Source organism: Colias eurytheme, chromosome 6 (assembly GCF_061535395.1).
Source record: "Colias eurytheme isolate Ceu_HAF_F1 chromosome 6, ilColEury1 Martin Lab GWU primary, whole genome shotgun sequence".
Lineage (NCBI taxonomy): Eukaryota > Metazoa > Arthropoda > Insecta > Lepidoptera > Pieridae > Colias > Colias eurytheme.
Genome location: NC_142985.1, coordinates 895,158 through 913,629, shown reverse-complemented (window position 1 = coordinate 913,629; position 18,472 = coordinate 895,158). Strand labels below are relative to the sequence as shown.

Below are 18,472 nucleotides of genomic sequence, written 5' to 3'. Positions count from 1 at the left end.
GTCCATATTTTTTAAATTTGCCGCCCTTTACTGGGTTCAGCTTTGGCTGGCCAAACTCTATGCTGTACAATCTGTCTATATTATTTATAGTAGTTACGAACGATATAATATGTACATAACATGACTTTAAATTGTTAATTTCATTAAGAGCCGATGTCCTAAAACTAGTTTAAGTGAGAGCTGAATACCTTGTTCTAGATTATGTTTTCTATCAAACCTAGTTAAGAATCTAGTCCACGAATTTTTAACTAAAAAAAACTGTAATCTGAGTATTTGGGAGCAATACCACAGACAAATACACATATAATACTTCATTGTGTAAAACTTACAATTTACGTGGGGGTTAAAAATATAGAATGTACATAGGACAGAAAGATGGCAAAAATAGCTGAGGACAAAAAGCATCCTATATTCTACTCCGGATAATATTTCTTCTCTATGCCGATTACACAAACTCTCAATCGATTTTTTGCGTAAAAAAGTAAGAAGCATCCACATATCCACACATACTACATTAGTAGCAGTCACATTTCAATCCGGAGGCTTAGCCACGAGTCGTTTATACCGTTACAATACAAATTGTCGCATTGTCCAGAATCATACCATAATAGGCTTAGCGGCTTACTGCATCGCGCTATGGGATTTTTCGCTATGGGACATCATATAAGCCCTAAAGCCGCTTGCAATCAGACGATGTGATCTCGTTACATTAGCTAAAATTGTAAGCATTGGGATTAAATTCGATTGCTAGCTTTCGAGTTTCAGTTTAATAAATTGCCTATTATCATGATTTGTTTGCACTCGTGCAAAGGTCTATTAAAATGCATGTGTAATCTTTGAATTTTCTTTGAATGCAATACCTATTCACTATTTTCAAAATTCACAATTTCAACACGACCAATATCAATGCTTGTTTTGATTCATAGCCTAATAATTTCTTGAAATGGTGATTTGATATCCAGGATGATAAAAAAAAATATATTTTGTTAGTAGGTACACACATACATACATACGTCATCGTGCTACGATAACCAATAAAGTATTGAAACAACTCAAAAGTAGTTCCAATACCGAAAACATCTACAAAATCTTAAAAGCAACAAATCATTGCTCCTCCATCAACGCCAATAAAAATATTAATACCACTTGAATGAAAATTGATAACTTTCATAGTTTCCGTTAAACGAAGCCGGGAACTAATGACCGGGCTTACAATACATCCCGGGAAAATGATACCGGGATAGAGAAATGACAATGTAGTCTTGCACATTTATCTTGTGTTTGTTATTTGTTATTGTAGTTAATTGATATTATGTGAGATAAAAATTGCCTTTCAAATTGAACAGATGAATGGATATCATTCCCTACAGACTACAGTAAAATTAAAAAGTATAATTTAAACATTTAAGTATCAATGATTTGATATTTGAAAAATTATAAAGTGCAACCTACAAATATTATTAGATTCCTATTTTCTCTCTTATATTTTTTACTAGCTTCCGCCCGCGGCTTCGCCCGCGTGGTGTTTTCATAAAAGGTAGCCTATGTTCTTTCTCAGGGTCTAAAGATTGTCTGTGCCAAATTTCATCAAAATCGGTTGAGAGGTTTAAGCGGGAAAGCATAACAGACAGACAGACAGACAGACAGAGTTACTTTCGCATTTATAATATTAGTAGGGATGTACTTAATTAAAAATACTTTCATCATAAAAACATAGCGTATCTATTCTTGTAATTAAAGGAACAATATATGTATCCAATTTTAAATATCCTTTATTAAATTTGCGAACATTATGAGAATTTATTAACAAAGCCTCCGATAAATTGAGCACAGTATGGACAATGCCGCACGCCAATGCCTAGTCACGTAGCGCCGAAAAATATTATGCAGTGTACATATTGAGGGTGAAAAATATATTTATTTTATGTATATAAATTACTATACAAAAGTCTGTTGTTTGTAAAATTATTTGTATTTCAATACATTGGAATTTATGATTATTTACGTTGCTGTAACTTATCTCTCTGTGTACGTCTGTATTATATTGACAAATTATAAAGATACTTGTTATTCTGAGTCTAAAATAGGTCTCGTATAATTTTATTATATTTACTGCATGTTTATTTCCATGGTTCTCGAGATCAAAAATAATCTTTCGCTTCTCATCGTAAGAGAAGCATTATACTGTCAATCAAAATAACAAAAAAAAACACAGAATATTGGCGCCAACGACGTATTGCACGCCTCATTAGCGAAGCGTTGAGGTGGGTACTACCACAGTATTACAATATTATTTCCTACAGTAAGGAATCGCCTTTGATGTCGCGCGATGCCGCCGCCAGCGTAGGTACTTACGCTGCCACACGAAAATACGCTAGGGTTGCAACAAATGGGAAATAAAACAATTTTGATTATTAATATTATGATGAAATCATTTATTCATATGTACATTCAAAATAATTGCGATTATTAAATCTGATGTAATTATTTGTTCATAAATATATAATTACAGATATTGCGCTGCTAAATATTATTTACGTGGACACTTTATTTTTGGATGTTCTTAATTGTATATTATACCATTTAACTAAGTAATGCATTCGCATTGGGATGTACAATCTGATTAGAAAATAATGAGGACAACATATACATAGCTTTGATTTTAATTCAACAGATTACAATTAATACAATCTTTCTGAAATATTGTTTCCTTCTGGGATTTCAATGTAGATTTACATCCGTAAACGGAACATTTTTTGCGCGTCATAATAGAATATGTAAGTACCTTTGTATAATAAAATTATTACACAAAAAATACGACTGCGTCGTCCTTTCGCGATAGTTAATGCAAACTCAGCGTGATTGCATTAAGCGGCCCGCGTCGCCCGACCCCCCGCCAGTTCCCCTCCGTTTCTCTGGACAAGTACATTCGTCGCCATACTGTAGGATGGTAATACTGTGGTACTACTGTCACTTCGCGAAAAACATCTGATTTTTCAAACTTAAAATGTCTTTATGTATCATACATTGCACTTGTAAGATAATACATACACACACATATTAAGAAAAAACACTATTTTTAACGTTCATGATATTTTTGATGTCATTTTTGTTATTTAAACTAGTTAAAAAACAGTTTAAAAAAGTTCTGTCTTGGACGTCCGTGTGTCTGTATGTGCGGATCCTTTTTCTTGTTAACACGATAGCGACCGAAATACTTTACTAATCGAGTCTTTTGCACGCCTCATAAGCGAAGCGTTGAGGTGGGTACTACTGTCACTTCGCGCAAAACATCTGATTTTTCAAACTTAAAATGTCTTTATGTATCATACATTGCACTTGTAAGATAATACATACACACACATATTAAGAAAAAACACTATTTTCAACGTTCATGATATTTTTGATGTCATTTTTGTTATTTAAACTAGTTAAAAAACAGTTTAAAAAAGTTCTGTCTTGGACGTCCGTGTGTCTGTATGTGCGGATCCTTTTTCTTGTTAAAACAATAGCGACCGAAATACTTTACTAATCGAGTCTTTTTTTTTCTCTTACGCTTGAGTATGCTCAGGAATAGAACCCTTTCATTTTTCAGGGTCTGATTCGATGTGGTTTAATTGTTATTAAATAAACAAAAATAATAATTAATAAATATTTATTAAAAAAAAATCATGAGGCGTGCACTTTTGGATTTTCCAAATTATATTTTTTTCTCTTACGCTTGAGTATGCTCAGGAATAGAACCCTTTCATTTTTCAGGGTCTGATTCGATGTGGTTTAATTGTTATTAAATAAACAAAAATAATAATTAATAAATATTTATTAAAAAAAAATAATGAGGCGTGCACTTTTGGATTTTCCAAATTATTTTTTTTTTGCGTCCAGAAACCTATTTTCTATTGAATTAATAACAATTTTGTACATCGTCGAATAATAGATGTTTTCAAAAATTAATTTTTAATCGTAATTTATGAAACAGTTTCGTGTAAACAAGGGTTATAAAATCTGTTAGGTGATATTTTCGATTCATTGGTGATGGATTAGCTGCTTTGTTAATATGCTTGCTCACCGTGAGTATGATAATTTGAACAATGCTGTAACCGTTTTATTAAATTAAAAAGCGATTAATCATTTGAGTGAAAAGCTTAAAGGGTAGTGTAATTTCAAAAATTGTAAAGAAATAATCCGCTGTTATCTTGCTCTATTTTTTCAGAATATTTTTTTTACATTAATAATAATTGATCTTATCAATATTTAAACATAAACGTTGAATAAAGATTACCTACGTTTATAAAATTATCTGAATAGGTATTTCAAGATTTTAGGCTATTTCTATTTATTGCATTTTTTAAGCGAAACTTAATTCATCCGAACTATTCAATGACGAAGGTATTAAATTATAATGGACTTAATTTCAGACAGAATTCATTTAACATTTATTAAATTTACATTTGGAAAATATAGCGTAGTAACTAGAAAAATACAACAATCAAAATAATATTATAATACAAAAAAAAACAAATCTATACTAATATTATAAAGCTGAAGAGTTTGTTTGTTTGTTTGAACGCGCTAATCTCAGGAACTATTGGTCCGATTTGAAAAATTATTTCGGGGTTGTATAGCCCATATTCATCGAGGATGGCTATAGAATATACATAACTAGCGACCCGCCCCGGCTTCGCACGGGTGCAATGCTGATACTAAATACACTACAGAAAAACTGTGAACGTTGTATATAAAAACATAGCGGCCCGCTCCGGCTTCGCACGGGTATAAAATATATAGCCGGGCGGCCGGCCGCCGCAAACGCTACGTCCCGCAATTTTTAAATCTGTAATATCTTCGAAAATATTCACTTAAATCATACGGTGTAAAGGGCCATATAGATCTATATTAAATGAGCAATGTATTCAAGGTATTTAATTGGTTAAGGATTAATGCTGTATTGGTTAAAATCGCTTCGAAAATTAGCCATTATTTGTCGTAAAAAGTAAATGACAAAAAAAAGTTATTGTGGGTTATCCATAAGAGATAGACATATACCATCGCGGACTTTTCTGTAGACCTTTTCAATGTGTATAATACTTAGTACATTATTTTGATAAAACTCGTAGGGTTCAGCCTGCGTTTGCAATGTAAGCGGAAAAAATGTAATTTTTTACGACATCACATTAGAAACCTCAAAAATAACAGTACTTCTCCACTATTTAATGGATGTTATTATACATATAAACCTTCCTCTTGAATCACTCTATCTATTAAAAAAAACCGCATCAAAATCCGTTGCGTAGTTTCAAAGATTTAAGCGTACAAAGGGACATAGGGACATAGGGACATAGGGACAGGGAAAGCGACTTTGTTTTATACTATGTAGTGATATATCATTACGCTAAGACCAACAGGAGCGAAGCAATGCGGGTGAAACCGCGGAGCACAGCTAGTTATTTATACCGCAAAATGATAACCCCAAATATTTATGCTACCTAGTGAACCTACACTGAGCGAGTGTCCCGATTTTGTTTGCGTTATAAGTCACGTATTTATTTGGAATTAATGCTGAGACACGACCAGCGTTGCATATTACCTATGATAAAATATTTTATACGTATTATTATTATATCGAATGGTACACGTACTTTATGTAATATTTGTACTTATTTTTGAAGTGAAACTTCTTTATCGGGGTTGGACAAAAATTTAGTGTAACATTTTTGCGTTACGCCGTACGCGTGACATTTTTGCGTTACGCCGTACGCGTGACATTTTTGCGTTACGCCATACTCGTGACATTTTTAAGGTCATAAAGAAGTTTCACTTCTTATTTGTGTACTCTAGTACACGCATACATTTTTTTAACATTGCATAAAACACTGCTTTAGTAAATGTATTTAAAAAAATATGCGATTGTATAAGTTTAATATTTTAAATAGAGAGTAGGAAGTTAACTCTATCACTTATAATTTAACGTAATTCTTTAAATTTTTACTCAATAAGTAGAATAATAAATCATAGTAGGTTTTAACAATTTGCATTCTGAATTAAATCACAACTTATTTATAGTTTAGTTTAGTAAAATTCTTAATTTCTTTTATTACAAACTCGACATGTTTGACCAGTATAAACTATGATAATTTATGAGTAAAAAAATCATCATCGCAGTACAGAACCTCACCTTTACGCTTCATGAACATAACTTATATTGTAAAACTTTTTCTCCATGCGGGTAGTTAAGAAACAGCGCCATAAACATTAGTTGGCAACAAGTCGACTACACCTGTTGGCCATTACTCGCTGAACTTTACACTGATGTATTGCGAGATATTATAGCCATAGTTTTGCTAGAAACGATAGTTTTTTGCCACTATTTTGCGTAGTGGCTCTTTTAAAGTGACCTCAACGCGTTGTGCGGTATTTTTCGCAATGAGCCTCTATCTATTTCAACCGGTTCATCTCTGAAATGGCTAGCGAAAACCTAGGCTAATTATTTTTCATTTCACTTTTTTATCTCATAGCAAGCAAAGGGGCAGGTGGGCCACCTGATGTTAAATGGTGACCACCGGTAAATAATAACTGATGGTGTTACAGGTATTTCCCGGCCTGCTAAGGACAAATACGTTCTTTTCTTGAAGATTCCAATGCCGTAGCTTTTATGTAAACAACAGCAATTTCTATGCGTACACCCTAAATCTTGTCCGCTGTCTTTATTGATAATTTCTCATAATATAAATGTCACTTATTTCAGTCACTTCCAGTACTCTTATGTATTTATGTTGGTTTTAATAGCAAAATGGTTTGTAAGTTAATGGGTTTTAAAAGTTTGCGGACGGTAAAAACATTCGTTTCATACTGTTCATTCATTTGGTAACTGAAGACCTACCTACATTGTACTATTTAGGTGTTTACGCTCTACTTATAAATTTTGGGAACATTTTTACGATTCTGGCCCAAATGATGATACAGTCGGTATTTACTCTACGCATTTTATAAGCTTTTGTGACTTGGGTTTATTTGTATTGTTTTTACAGAAATATAATACTTTATTGAGTAGGTAAATTGGTAAAAAATGCGCTTGCTTCTTTACTATGTTAATATCATAATGTCTCAAGAAAGATTTCGCTTCAAAATCCTTAAAATTGAAAAACAATTACCTACATCATCTTACAAGTACAAATAATTGAATATAAGCATAGCTATTATATAGCATATCTTCTTATTCCATTTAATAAGTGCAGATTCTCGCCCTAGATATTATAACACTTAATTTTACTATTTCAGGCTTAGGCAGGCAGGCTTATTTTCGGTGTTCTTACTTATTATTTTATAACATACTAGCGACCCGCCCCGGCTTCGCACGGGTGCAATGCTGATACTAAATACACTACAGAAAAACTGTGAACGTTGTATATAAAAACATAGCGGCCCGCTCCGGCTTCGCACGGGTATAAAATATATAGCCGGGCGGCCGGCCGGTACCGCCGCAAACGCTACGTCCCGCAATTTTTAAATCTGTAATATCTTCGAAAATATTCACTTAAATCATACAGTGTAAAGGGCTATATAGATCTATATTAAATGAACAATGTATTCAAGGTATTTAATTGGTTAAGGATTAATACTGTATTGGTTAAAATCGCTTTGAAAATGAGCCATTATTTGTCGTAAAAAGTAAATGACAAAAAAAAGTTATTGTGGGTTATCCATAAGAGATAGACATATACCATCGCGGACTTTTTTGTAGACCTTTTCAATGTGTATAATACTTAGTACATTATTTTGATAAAACTCGTAGGGTTCAGCCCGCCTTTGCAATGTAAGCGGAAAAAAATGTAATTATTTACGACATCACATTAGAAACCTCAAAAATAACAGTACTTCTCCACTATTTAATGGATGTTATTATACATATAAACCTTCCTCTTGAATCACTCTATCTATTAAAAAAAACCGCATCAAAATCCGTTGCGTAGTTTCAAAGATTTAAGCGTACAAAGGGACATAGGGATATAGGGACATAGGGACATAGGGACAGAGAAAGCGACTTTGTTTTATACTATGTAGTGATCTATAGTTGCAGATTAAACAGAGATTTCAGACCAAACTAAACACATTATACACTAAATCCGATAATAGTTGCAACGTTTAGTTCATTCTAATATGAAGGTACAGTGTCGCCTAATTTCCCCCGGGAGCCGGGAGGTCCCGATAACGAAATATTGGCTATATTTGGACTTCGCTTTAATATGTGACGGTTCATTTTAGGATTAGTAACTGTGTTGGTACACCAGAAAATTCATATTTTTTTATATTTTGTCAGATTTTTTTTAAATTTCGAAATTAAACAGGTAACATAAGTTAATTTAAACAGCCGACATTTTTAAAAACGTCGAAATAATTTTGTGTGAAAAAATTTTCAGTTGTCTTCTAATTTTGTGTAATGTATAAATTTTTACTATTAGGCAGGAACATCGATATTTTTTGTAAAAAAATGTATTATAAAATAACAACACAATATCTACATTAACCTGGGGGCTGTACCCTCTCTAGGGTTGCCGTAACAACGTAATTGTGCAGATAAAAAACACCTTGGGGGTTCTTTATACGATTTAAATGACAATTTTCACGCTGTGCTACCTTTGTAATACAATTGTTCATTGAATTATGGCGGTATTTTACACGTAAATTGAAAAGTTACGTTTTTTATACACCCATATAAGGTTCTTTATTAGGATTAATTCAGACGAATTTTACACAGAAGATGAATTGACAATGCCAATATAGAACGTAGCTGAAAGTAATCAACTTTTCATAATACATGAACCACCTGTGCATATATGATAAGTAAAATATATGAAATACCTGAGCTCAGCTAATTATAACTAAATGAATGAACATAGCTGTTTTGTAACTCATAAACCAACTCAGTCAACCCCCACAACTAAACAATTAAGAAAAACTGAAACAAAAACTTAAAATAATACTTCATTATAACTAACTAGCTGCGCTTCGCGGTTTCACCCGCGTGGTTCCGCTAATGTTGTTCTTAGCGTTATGATACATATATTGTAGCCTATAGCCTTCCTCGATAAATGGGCTATCTAACACCGAAAGAATATTTCAAATCGGACCAGTAGTTCCTGAGATAAGCGCATTCAAACAAAACAAATTCTTCAGCTTTATAATATTAAAAAGTATAGATTAAATAAACTAAAATACACACCCTGTATAGCCCCAGCCCAACACAGCCAAAAGAGCGCCCATTTCGCCGTCCTGAAGCGTTGCAACCAGCTCGGCCGCACCACCCCCCAGCCGCACCGCAGCGCACGCTCCTCTGGTGACAGCTGGGATGCTGCGTCTTCTTCACCCTGGTGAAAGAATATGTTTTTGAACACCCTGTATAGTAAGGTATCGGTGATTGAAAAGTCACTAAGCTGCAGCTATGATTTATTCTAAAACTTGAAAGGAAATTTGAACATCCTGCATTTTAAAGTTAATTAAAAATATCGTGACGCTTTATGTGGCAATTTTATTTTAGTAAGCATTACTAATATAAAAGTTTTAAACATTTGAAGTAGGTATGTAATATTATGGAGCTATTTTATTCTACTGCTTTTGTTCTTACAAATTAATTATTTAATCAGACGCGTTCTAATAATATAAACAATACTATATCTATCAATACTATATATATCTTTTACTATGGACACAAAATTTATTCAAATATCCCCACTACGGAATCACAGAAAATTAAATAAAAGGTTACGGAACCCTAAAGACCAAGAGCACTAAATCATAAGCCCGTTGCACCAATTCGTATTGAATTATACAACAAGAGGCCGGAACTAATAATATTGTCACAACGAGATCAAGATTTAATGCTCAATGCGCCCACATTCTGCTCCTTAATTAAGTGTGCTTGGCTAAAAATTGGATGTTTTTTGTTCCCTTTCAGTTATAGTGATATGGGGCTATAGAAATTGGTGAATTGTTGTGCTTTTTGCGTGTTAAGCTATAGCTGACACCGCTGCAGCTGTGTGTCACCTTTGGAAAATTTTGCATTTACGATTACCTAGAATAATATGTTCAATTTTCTAAAATTAAAGTACATTATGCTTGTGCTCCAACTTCTTAAAATAAAATCGCAATATGGAACGCAAGGTTAATACACATTACACAATATTTAACTACACTTATAATTGTTTAAATGGTTAATTTAAACGAATAGGATTAGGATATTCCCTCCCACGCAAATAGGGAAAGTTACAATTTTGAATTATAACCTTATAACCCAACTATCACGCAAACGAAGCCACGGGATAAAGCTAGTTACATATAAATAATAAAGGACAGAGTGGGCGGTCTTTATTACGCCAATCGGAATTCATTGGAGCACCACTTATAGCTTGGCTATTTTTTGCAACACTTATACTGTCGACTCTAATTTGTATGAAATTTTAATAAGGAAATATCTTGAATTCCTTGATTGAGAATAATACTTCTTTTTAACCGACTTCAAAAAAAGGAGGAGGTTATCAATTCGGCCGGTATGTTTTTTTTTTTTTTATGTATGTACACCGATTACTCCGTGGTTTCTGGACCGATTTACGTGATTCTTTTTTTGTTCGATGCGGGATGGTGTCGAATTGGTCCCATAAAAATTTTATTCGGATAGGCCCAGTAGTTTTTATTTTATGAGCATTTTTGTCTGTATTTGTAAATGTTGCAAGACGTGCAAGTTTGAAGTCGGTTGTTTTTAACGCAGTTATTGACTTGTTGTATGATAGGATGCAAGAACTACTGATACAGATTGTGTGGAGCATGATCCCGAAATAATAGCTTTTTATTTTTAGGTATCTTTTCTTAATTATGATTTTAGGTACCTAACTAGTTTTTATATCACGAGACAAATTATAACACTTATACATATAGTAGTTATATACTTAAGGAGTTTTTATTGCATATTGTACTAACATTATGAATGTGAAAGTATTGTGACTATAAATGCATGTTTTTATTATTTCACGAAAAAAAACTGAATAGATGAATCTTATCAGAAGTATAGAATAACACATGAGCAATGGAATATGGAAATTCTCTAAGGAAATACTTGATTTTGCCTGCGAGTTCATCAGCGGGGGTAATCGCGCGCCACAGCTAGTTTCTAAATAAATTAAGTAAATGTTAGGGATTCTAATATTCCAGTATTTTATAACCCATTTCCATCAATACACAGTATAACTGACTCAGTTCTTATGAACTACAGAGTACAGAGTTATGAAAGAAGCCGAAGGACGCCGTCAATCTCATAAATAGAGAAAATGTATAGAACATCGTGATTTAAAAGGCAATTAATTAGAATTGGTCCTGAAAGACATTGGTATTATCGTAAAAGTTATTACAGAATTATGAAACATGCGTGTAATAAAAATAGACCGGGAGATACTGACACAAAATTTCGAGTCATTTGTAACAAGGATGGCGGTTCTACAGGGGTCTTAGTACGCAATGACAAAAAGAAAAATGATGGTGTGAACGCTGGTACCGGTGGCTTAGTCGCGTGGGCGTTTGTCGAACTCGTCGGAAAAATAGCGAAAGTCAAACGATTTGTAACACAAAAATTTTAGAATTTACCGATAGCCCATAAAAAAGTAGTAGGCGTAGTGTCATGCCATACTTTTCCGGTGTGACTTACAGCCCGCCATACCGATGCGAATGTGTTGATTTAAATAAAACAATCATTCAACCATTTGTACCAGGCTAACTTTTGCACAGGTAACTATCGTCGTGCAGCCATTTACGAAAATCGCCATGCCATACTTTTCGGACGATTCCAAATGGTCGGCATACCGCCAAAAATCTGCAAAAAATTTTTATTTCGCCAAACTTTTTGTACCAGTATTGCATTTGGATTTTTGGAGAGTATTTGATAAAATGTGACCATTATTATATTTGCCATACTTCTAGTAGGGGGAAAAAGTGCTGTCATACTTGAAAACTTAATTTATTATTAATTTATATAAGTGAAGATTTCCAACACATACATCTTTGAAATTTTGTATTTATATTTTGTTGATCCTCAAACTTACAGGAAAAATAAGTGCCATACTGTTACAAATCGTTTGACTTTCGCTATTTTCCGACGAGTTCGACTAACGCCCACGCGACTAAGCCGCCGGTACCAGCGTTCACGCCATCGTTTTTCTTTTTGTCATTGCGTACTAAGACCCCTGTAGAACCGCCATCCTGTTACAAATGACTCGAAATTTTGTGTCAGTATCTCCCGGTCTATCATGTTTATTCATAACTATTGTGTTATGACTTATGGTAGAGCAAGCATTTCATGAAATAAATATATTGAAATAGCAGAATATTTTATTCTTATAACCATGCCTATTATATTTTTAACAGATACCTGGTTTGTGTTTGATCAAGAGTTCAATTTGAAAACTTTTTATGACTACATCTATCTACAGAACTATAGGTATAGCTGCTTTAATAAACCTGACCAATACAAACTATACCGTGTCCAAACTCCAATCTTATATTTTTCTCTAATACTTACATTAATATTAAAGACAAAATGTTTTAAAATATTTCGAACACCGAATGATGAAAAAATAATTATTGTAAGGTCCTACACAATTTCAATAGGCTTAGTGTTTTTTAGACCCTCACCTCTCACACCAGCTTAGACTATTCCTACACCAGGAAGTCACTCTAGACCTTAAGAGTTCCGTTTTAATATTAATCTTTTATAAGGTCGAAGAATACACAGGATACCTATAATTATGCCTTAGAAGTATTTATCCGTGACGGCTGAATTGGTGTTGATAAGATTTTTATGATGCACGTGCGTTGTTTAATTATTCAAATGAATTCTATCTATAGTGGTTTGTTTTGTTTTTTATAAATAGCTGATACTGAACTTTATAAAGATAGTAAAGACTTCTAGAAGTCTCTCTTTCTTGTACGAATAGGTTTAGGTCCAAAGAAAGGTATTTATTTAAAAAACATCGTTTCGACGTTAGAGCTATTTAGTATATATATTTATATAGTTTCCGCAAAGAAAACATCCAGATCGTGTTCAAACGCTATCCTATCAAATCAAATCAAGTAATTTATTTCAAACTATTTATAATTAAAAACAAAATAACAAAAACGATAGAGATCAAAACAACTTCATCGATCAAGATTAAACATAACACAAAGCCTTACTATAATATGGCTCATGAAATATTTAATTTCATGTATTACATTAAGCCAATAATTTGTGACGACATGCTCACATGGAAATGCTGATGTTTAAGCAATTTGATGGCTTTATAGTTTATGATATCAACCAAGGACATTACATTTGTTTTGACAAAGGTATACTTCTTATCTAGATGAATTTCAGTAAAATGAAAGTGATAGAATGAAAATTTGTAATGTATATTTTCCACTATATTTCCTTTTACGTGGACTTTTCTTCGCATTTCCTTAGTTCTAATTTCTATTAGCCAAAATTTTATAGTTTAAATTAATTATTATTTTTATTTTAGGTGGTATTAGATACTAGATTCTTTCCCAGAAAAGCTTTTTCTACTGTTGTGTTTAAAAGTTTTAAGTACACATTTTTATTTAAGCCATAGTAGAAAATAATGTAACCACATTTTCCAATGAAATCGATAGTTTCTTGTAAATTATTAATAACCTATTTTTTGCAGTAAATTTGGATATCTAATAATTAAGATAAATAGGTAGTAATTTTCAAGTTTCAAAGTTTAAATTTAATTAATGTAGCTATAATAGATAAATCTAAACAGATTAATTAATCTTATTTTAACCCTTCGCGAGAACGATCATACAACTAAACTCTAATATCAAATTTAACAATACCATTCTTTCGCGAACTTTTCACCGTTCAAAACATAGTTCGGAACTTTCCGTAAACCGGCCAGCAGAGGGCGACACTGCGGCACCAACCCTTCGCGACAGACTGAATGAAAACGAAGCGTGCTACTGTATATAAACAAAATGGGGACAGAGTAAGGGACCACAGAGGCTGAGGTCTTTACGGTTTTAGATGAAAATCAAGATAATTCAAAAAATTAAAGCGGAAAAATTATATTTAATTTTAAGGTAAAGGCTGTGTTTCAGTCCCTCACTTCTAAAAAGGTGATACTTATATTTTTTGTTTTTTTTTCAAGGTGGAAGGGTAGCATATGGATTTCTTACTGAGAGTTTTCTCCCTTCTAATAATAGTTCAATAAATTAAATTATAGTGTAGTTTTATCCTATTTTTTAAAACAGATGTAACTACCCAATTTTATTTTCATCTCCCGAGAGCGATTTCATTGATTTCACAAGCATGAGACATCATGGCTATTGCCCATATCCATGTCACTAATTTTTTTTCGATAGATCAAACCAAATATCAAATTATAACTCTCATACACTGACCACTATACCAAACTCGATCATACAGATCAAATTAATAAACCAATGAACGGGATATACTTTCTCTGTCAGCCCAAAGTAATCTATACCCGTACTACTGCGCACGCGCGCCAACTTAGCGAGTTTTAATTTAATTTCCAGTGAAACTGAATGAGCACCATATTTTATTTTGGAGGGAAATTAAGAAACGTGGAAACATTTGTTTGCGTCTACTCGCCGGTGACGGTTATTACAGGAATGCTTTTAGTTAAATAATAATTTTCATTAACGCCTCGATGCTGTGGAGTGCTGTCGTTTGTGGATGTTTTGTGTTCCAGGGAATATTTGAATGTGTTTGGCGGGAATGTAATTTGAACGTAATTATGGATGTTCATCAAGACTAAAAAGTGTCTGTAATGAACTGTGTTTAAATGATTAGAGATGATGATATATCACTTAGTTCAGTAACCACAGTGTACCCAGGCGCGGTCCCAGCCTGACATGACCGCGACCTGACCGCGCCTGAGTGTACCCTACTTTAATTCTTAGTAGAAAATTTTATTTGACAATGTTATTAGCAGGAGGACCTCAGCGATATGGTACTTTTAGTTATTGAAACAAAACAGCTCTAGTCTCCAATTTTTAGGCACACAATAATTTCCATATGTAGAGATTTAAAGGAAAAAAGTACCTAATGTAGATAATATGAAAGTTTACAACAATATCAATAATTTAAATTAAACCTTGCATGTTATCTAGTAACATGTCACACGTGAAATCCATAAAATATGTTTCACATTATAGTATTCTGAGCTTATAACGGTGTTATAAAAACCATTGTTCTTATCAGACACAAGTCCACAAGTCCTGTTTCAGAACGAACAGACTGTTAGAGTTCCCTAACCAAATAGCAAAACGGATATTTATAATATTTTTAATAAACATGCATTTAATATTAAACTTTTGATTATGCCACTGCCCACTACCTATATGAAAATATTTTGTGCCAGCGGCACTGCAAGACCATCGATTTTAGAGTGTTAATAGAACCTTATTATTACGTCAAAAATTGCACAACTTTTCTATCAAGAGAGAAGCATTTGGAGCATTTTCGTTTATTTAGAACTAGCTTTCCGCGTTTTCAAAGAAAACCCGTTCCCGTAGGATTTCCGGGATAAAACCTATCCTATGTCCTTTCTCGGGTATCAAAATACCTCTATACCAAATTTCATGCAAATTGGTTCAGTAGTTAAGGCGTGATTGAGTAACAGACAGACAGAGTTACTTTCGCATTTATAATATTAGTATGGATTTAGACTAAGAATTCAAATTGGTTTTCCAATATTGAAATCAATTAAAAACTTACTGACCGAAAATAATAATTTAAAACGGGCTGATTAAATTATATTTTAATATTTACGTGTGCAGATAGAGCCAACTACGAGCTTTTCTTTACCAAAATACTTTTTTATCATTTTTGCCTTCCAAACTAATTTGTACAGAACCTTGGATAGTTCGTGTTCCGGCGCTCACTTGGGCACATTTTCATTGAAATCATATAAATTTGTAGGCACGTCACGTGACGACAAGATGTCTTTTAAATGCAAATTTATAATCTTTAATTCTAATACATCCGTACGTTGTGAGTTGTCGTTAACACACATAGGTACTATTATAGCATAGATACAAGGCTTTTGAATTGTATTATGTTTGGCTTAGCAATTATAGTAAAAACAAAAACAAAGTAACAAATTCGAGCACAAAAAACTATGAATCGTGTCATTAGGGCTTAGAGGCAGCCAATGGCCTTTATTAAAGGAATTAGGCTGCTTTCATTTACTATAAATAAAACCGGCCAAGTGCGAGTCGGGCTCGCGCACAAAGGGTTCCGTAGCAGCAAATATAATAAATTACAGTTAAATCAACCTATCTCAAAAACTATAAGAGATACTTTGATCAAACCAAAAATCGTTGAAAGAGTTAATTAGCATGCATCACCTCTATTTTTTTTAGAATTTTATACCCCGTAGTTATAAAAATAGAGGGGGGGGGACATACTTTTTACGACTTTGAGAGCTGATATCTCAAAAACCGTTCACTTTAAGAAAAATGTTTTTTAGAAAACTTTATATCATTTTAAAAGACCTTTCCATTGATACCCCACACGGGTATGTACATCGAAAAAAAAAATTTCATCCCTCAGTTACATGTATGGGGGGCCCCACCCCCAATTCTTTTTTTTACTATTTAGTGTCATATTTTTGTAGCGGTTCATACAACACATATTCCCATCAAATTTCATCACTGTAGTACTTATAGTTTCCGAGTAAATCGGCTGTGACAGACGGACAGACGGACAGACGGACAGACGGACATGACGAAACTATAAGGGTTCCGTTTTTGCCATTTTGGCTACGGAACCCTAAAAAGACTATAAAGTTTTTATTACAAAATAAATCTTATTAAACGCACGTGCGAAGTCGTGGTTTCAACTTTTCCTACAAATATAGGTATTTCGCATTACCTGATAGTTGCCATTCCTTCTGACAGTAGTCCTCAGGTCTATGGTGTGGAAGCCATCGTCGACCCCCTCGAAGGCTCTGTTCACACAGCCTCCAGCCTCCGTCGCCATTGCGATCTGTAAAGGTATATTAAACTACATAAAACTTACAAGTGATTTGGATTGTCGCTTCTACCCAGAATGTTCAACAAGAAGCTTTGGATAAAAGACAAGGAACTCGATAAAAGAAGAAGATATTATCTTTCTGATGAAAAGTGATTTCATTCGTCACATAATTAATTAAAATTTTTAGTTAAATTCGCATTCAATGGGTTTTTAATTTTTATCATGAAGATATTCGTCGCGAATTTTTGGTCCTTTGAATACGCTCGAATTATCCTAGACTTACGCAAGTACCTATAAAAAATAAGATTTGTAGATTTTTCGTGAAAATTACTCTCTGGGCCAATGACTGCATAGCTGCAAGATTCTAACCTTTTAAAATCTCCAGTAAAGTTTCGAGCTAGCACGGACAGTTGATCTTGATACTTTCTAATTAAAAATCAATCGGATAGGTTAGGTTGGAAATCGGTATTACGGATGTGGGATTGTAGAAAAATTATGGGGCCGTCGTTGCCATTTTCTCACCCTATAAAATTCAATAATTACATTAAAAATTGATAACTCTAATTTATAACTGATAATTTTGGGGAATTTAATATTTTCCAGTACCTAATAAATGGTCTTTTAAATCTAACATTTTTTAAACCGTGTTACCATCCACATACTAGCATACAACCAATTCAAACACCAACAATAAAGAACCATCCTGACAATGAAGCTACAATATCACAATGGATGGGAATCAGGACATGCGCGCGCGCATACCTGCGCCTTTCTACTTAATTACTGACGTCACAGTGACTATAAAAGACGAGGTAGGGCATGACGTAGTTATTTTCTCTTGTGCATCTATGGACCAGGTTTGGTTAGAGAATTTTGCTATATGAGTTTCAGAGTAATAGAAAATTATGACCATGCGATAAGTACATGAAGGCATATTTTTATTTTATTTGTGTGTATGAAAGATATTCTCTACTAGAACTTCAGCTATACGAATGCTGTAACGATAAGAGGAAAGACTCAAATTAGTAAATTATATTTTTTCGTTAGGGTTTTTGTCTCTCTGGATATAAAAGATTTTTGGTCAGTTATTAAAATCAAATGGGATAAAACAATTTGTTTCCAATTTTCTACTATTTAGATGGCATGTATCACTACGGTACACAGCACTACTACCTATGGAACTACTGTTTCACCAGAGCTCTATCTATTGAGTTTACTTTTTACCCTATTTAGAACGAACAGGTTTAGCGAATAAATACGTAAACAAATACATAATATAAGAATTTAAGGTATTTGTTGTTCATCCTCAATCAAAAGAAACCCGTTTGGATCAGACGCACTTTGCAGGTTTTTCTGATATCTGATATTGAAATTTAATTCAAAGATACGACTTTGTCTTGCGATTCGGTGTTTTTGCTGTTCTTTCTT

General features: G+C 33.3%; 1 protein-coding gene across 1 annotated transcript in view; it reads right to left on the bottom strand.

The window, feature by feature from the left end:
* Oatp26F (Organic anion transporting polypeptide 26F) overlaps positions 1 to 17,050 on the bottom strand; it is a 40,398-nt gene extending 23,348 nt beyond the window's left edge. The window contains exons 1-2 of the mRNA XM_090102393.1: positions 16,943 to 17,050; positions 9,221 to 9,365 (exon numbers count right to left, since the gene is read on the bottom strand). Coding sequence (XP_089958519.1) covers positions 9,221 to 9,365; positions 16,943 to 17,050 — 253 coding nt within the window. The remainder of the gene's footprint in view (positions 1 to 9,220; positions 9,366 to 16,942) is intronic.
* Positions 17,051 to 18,472: the final 1,422 nt, after the last annotated feature.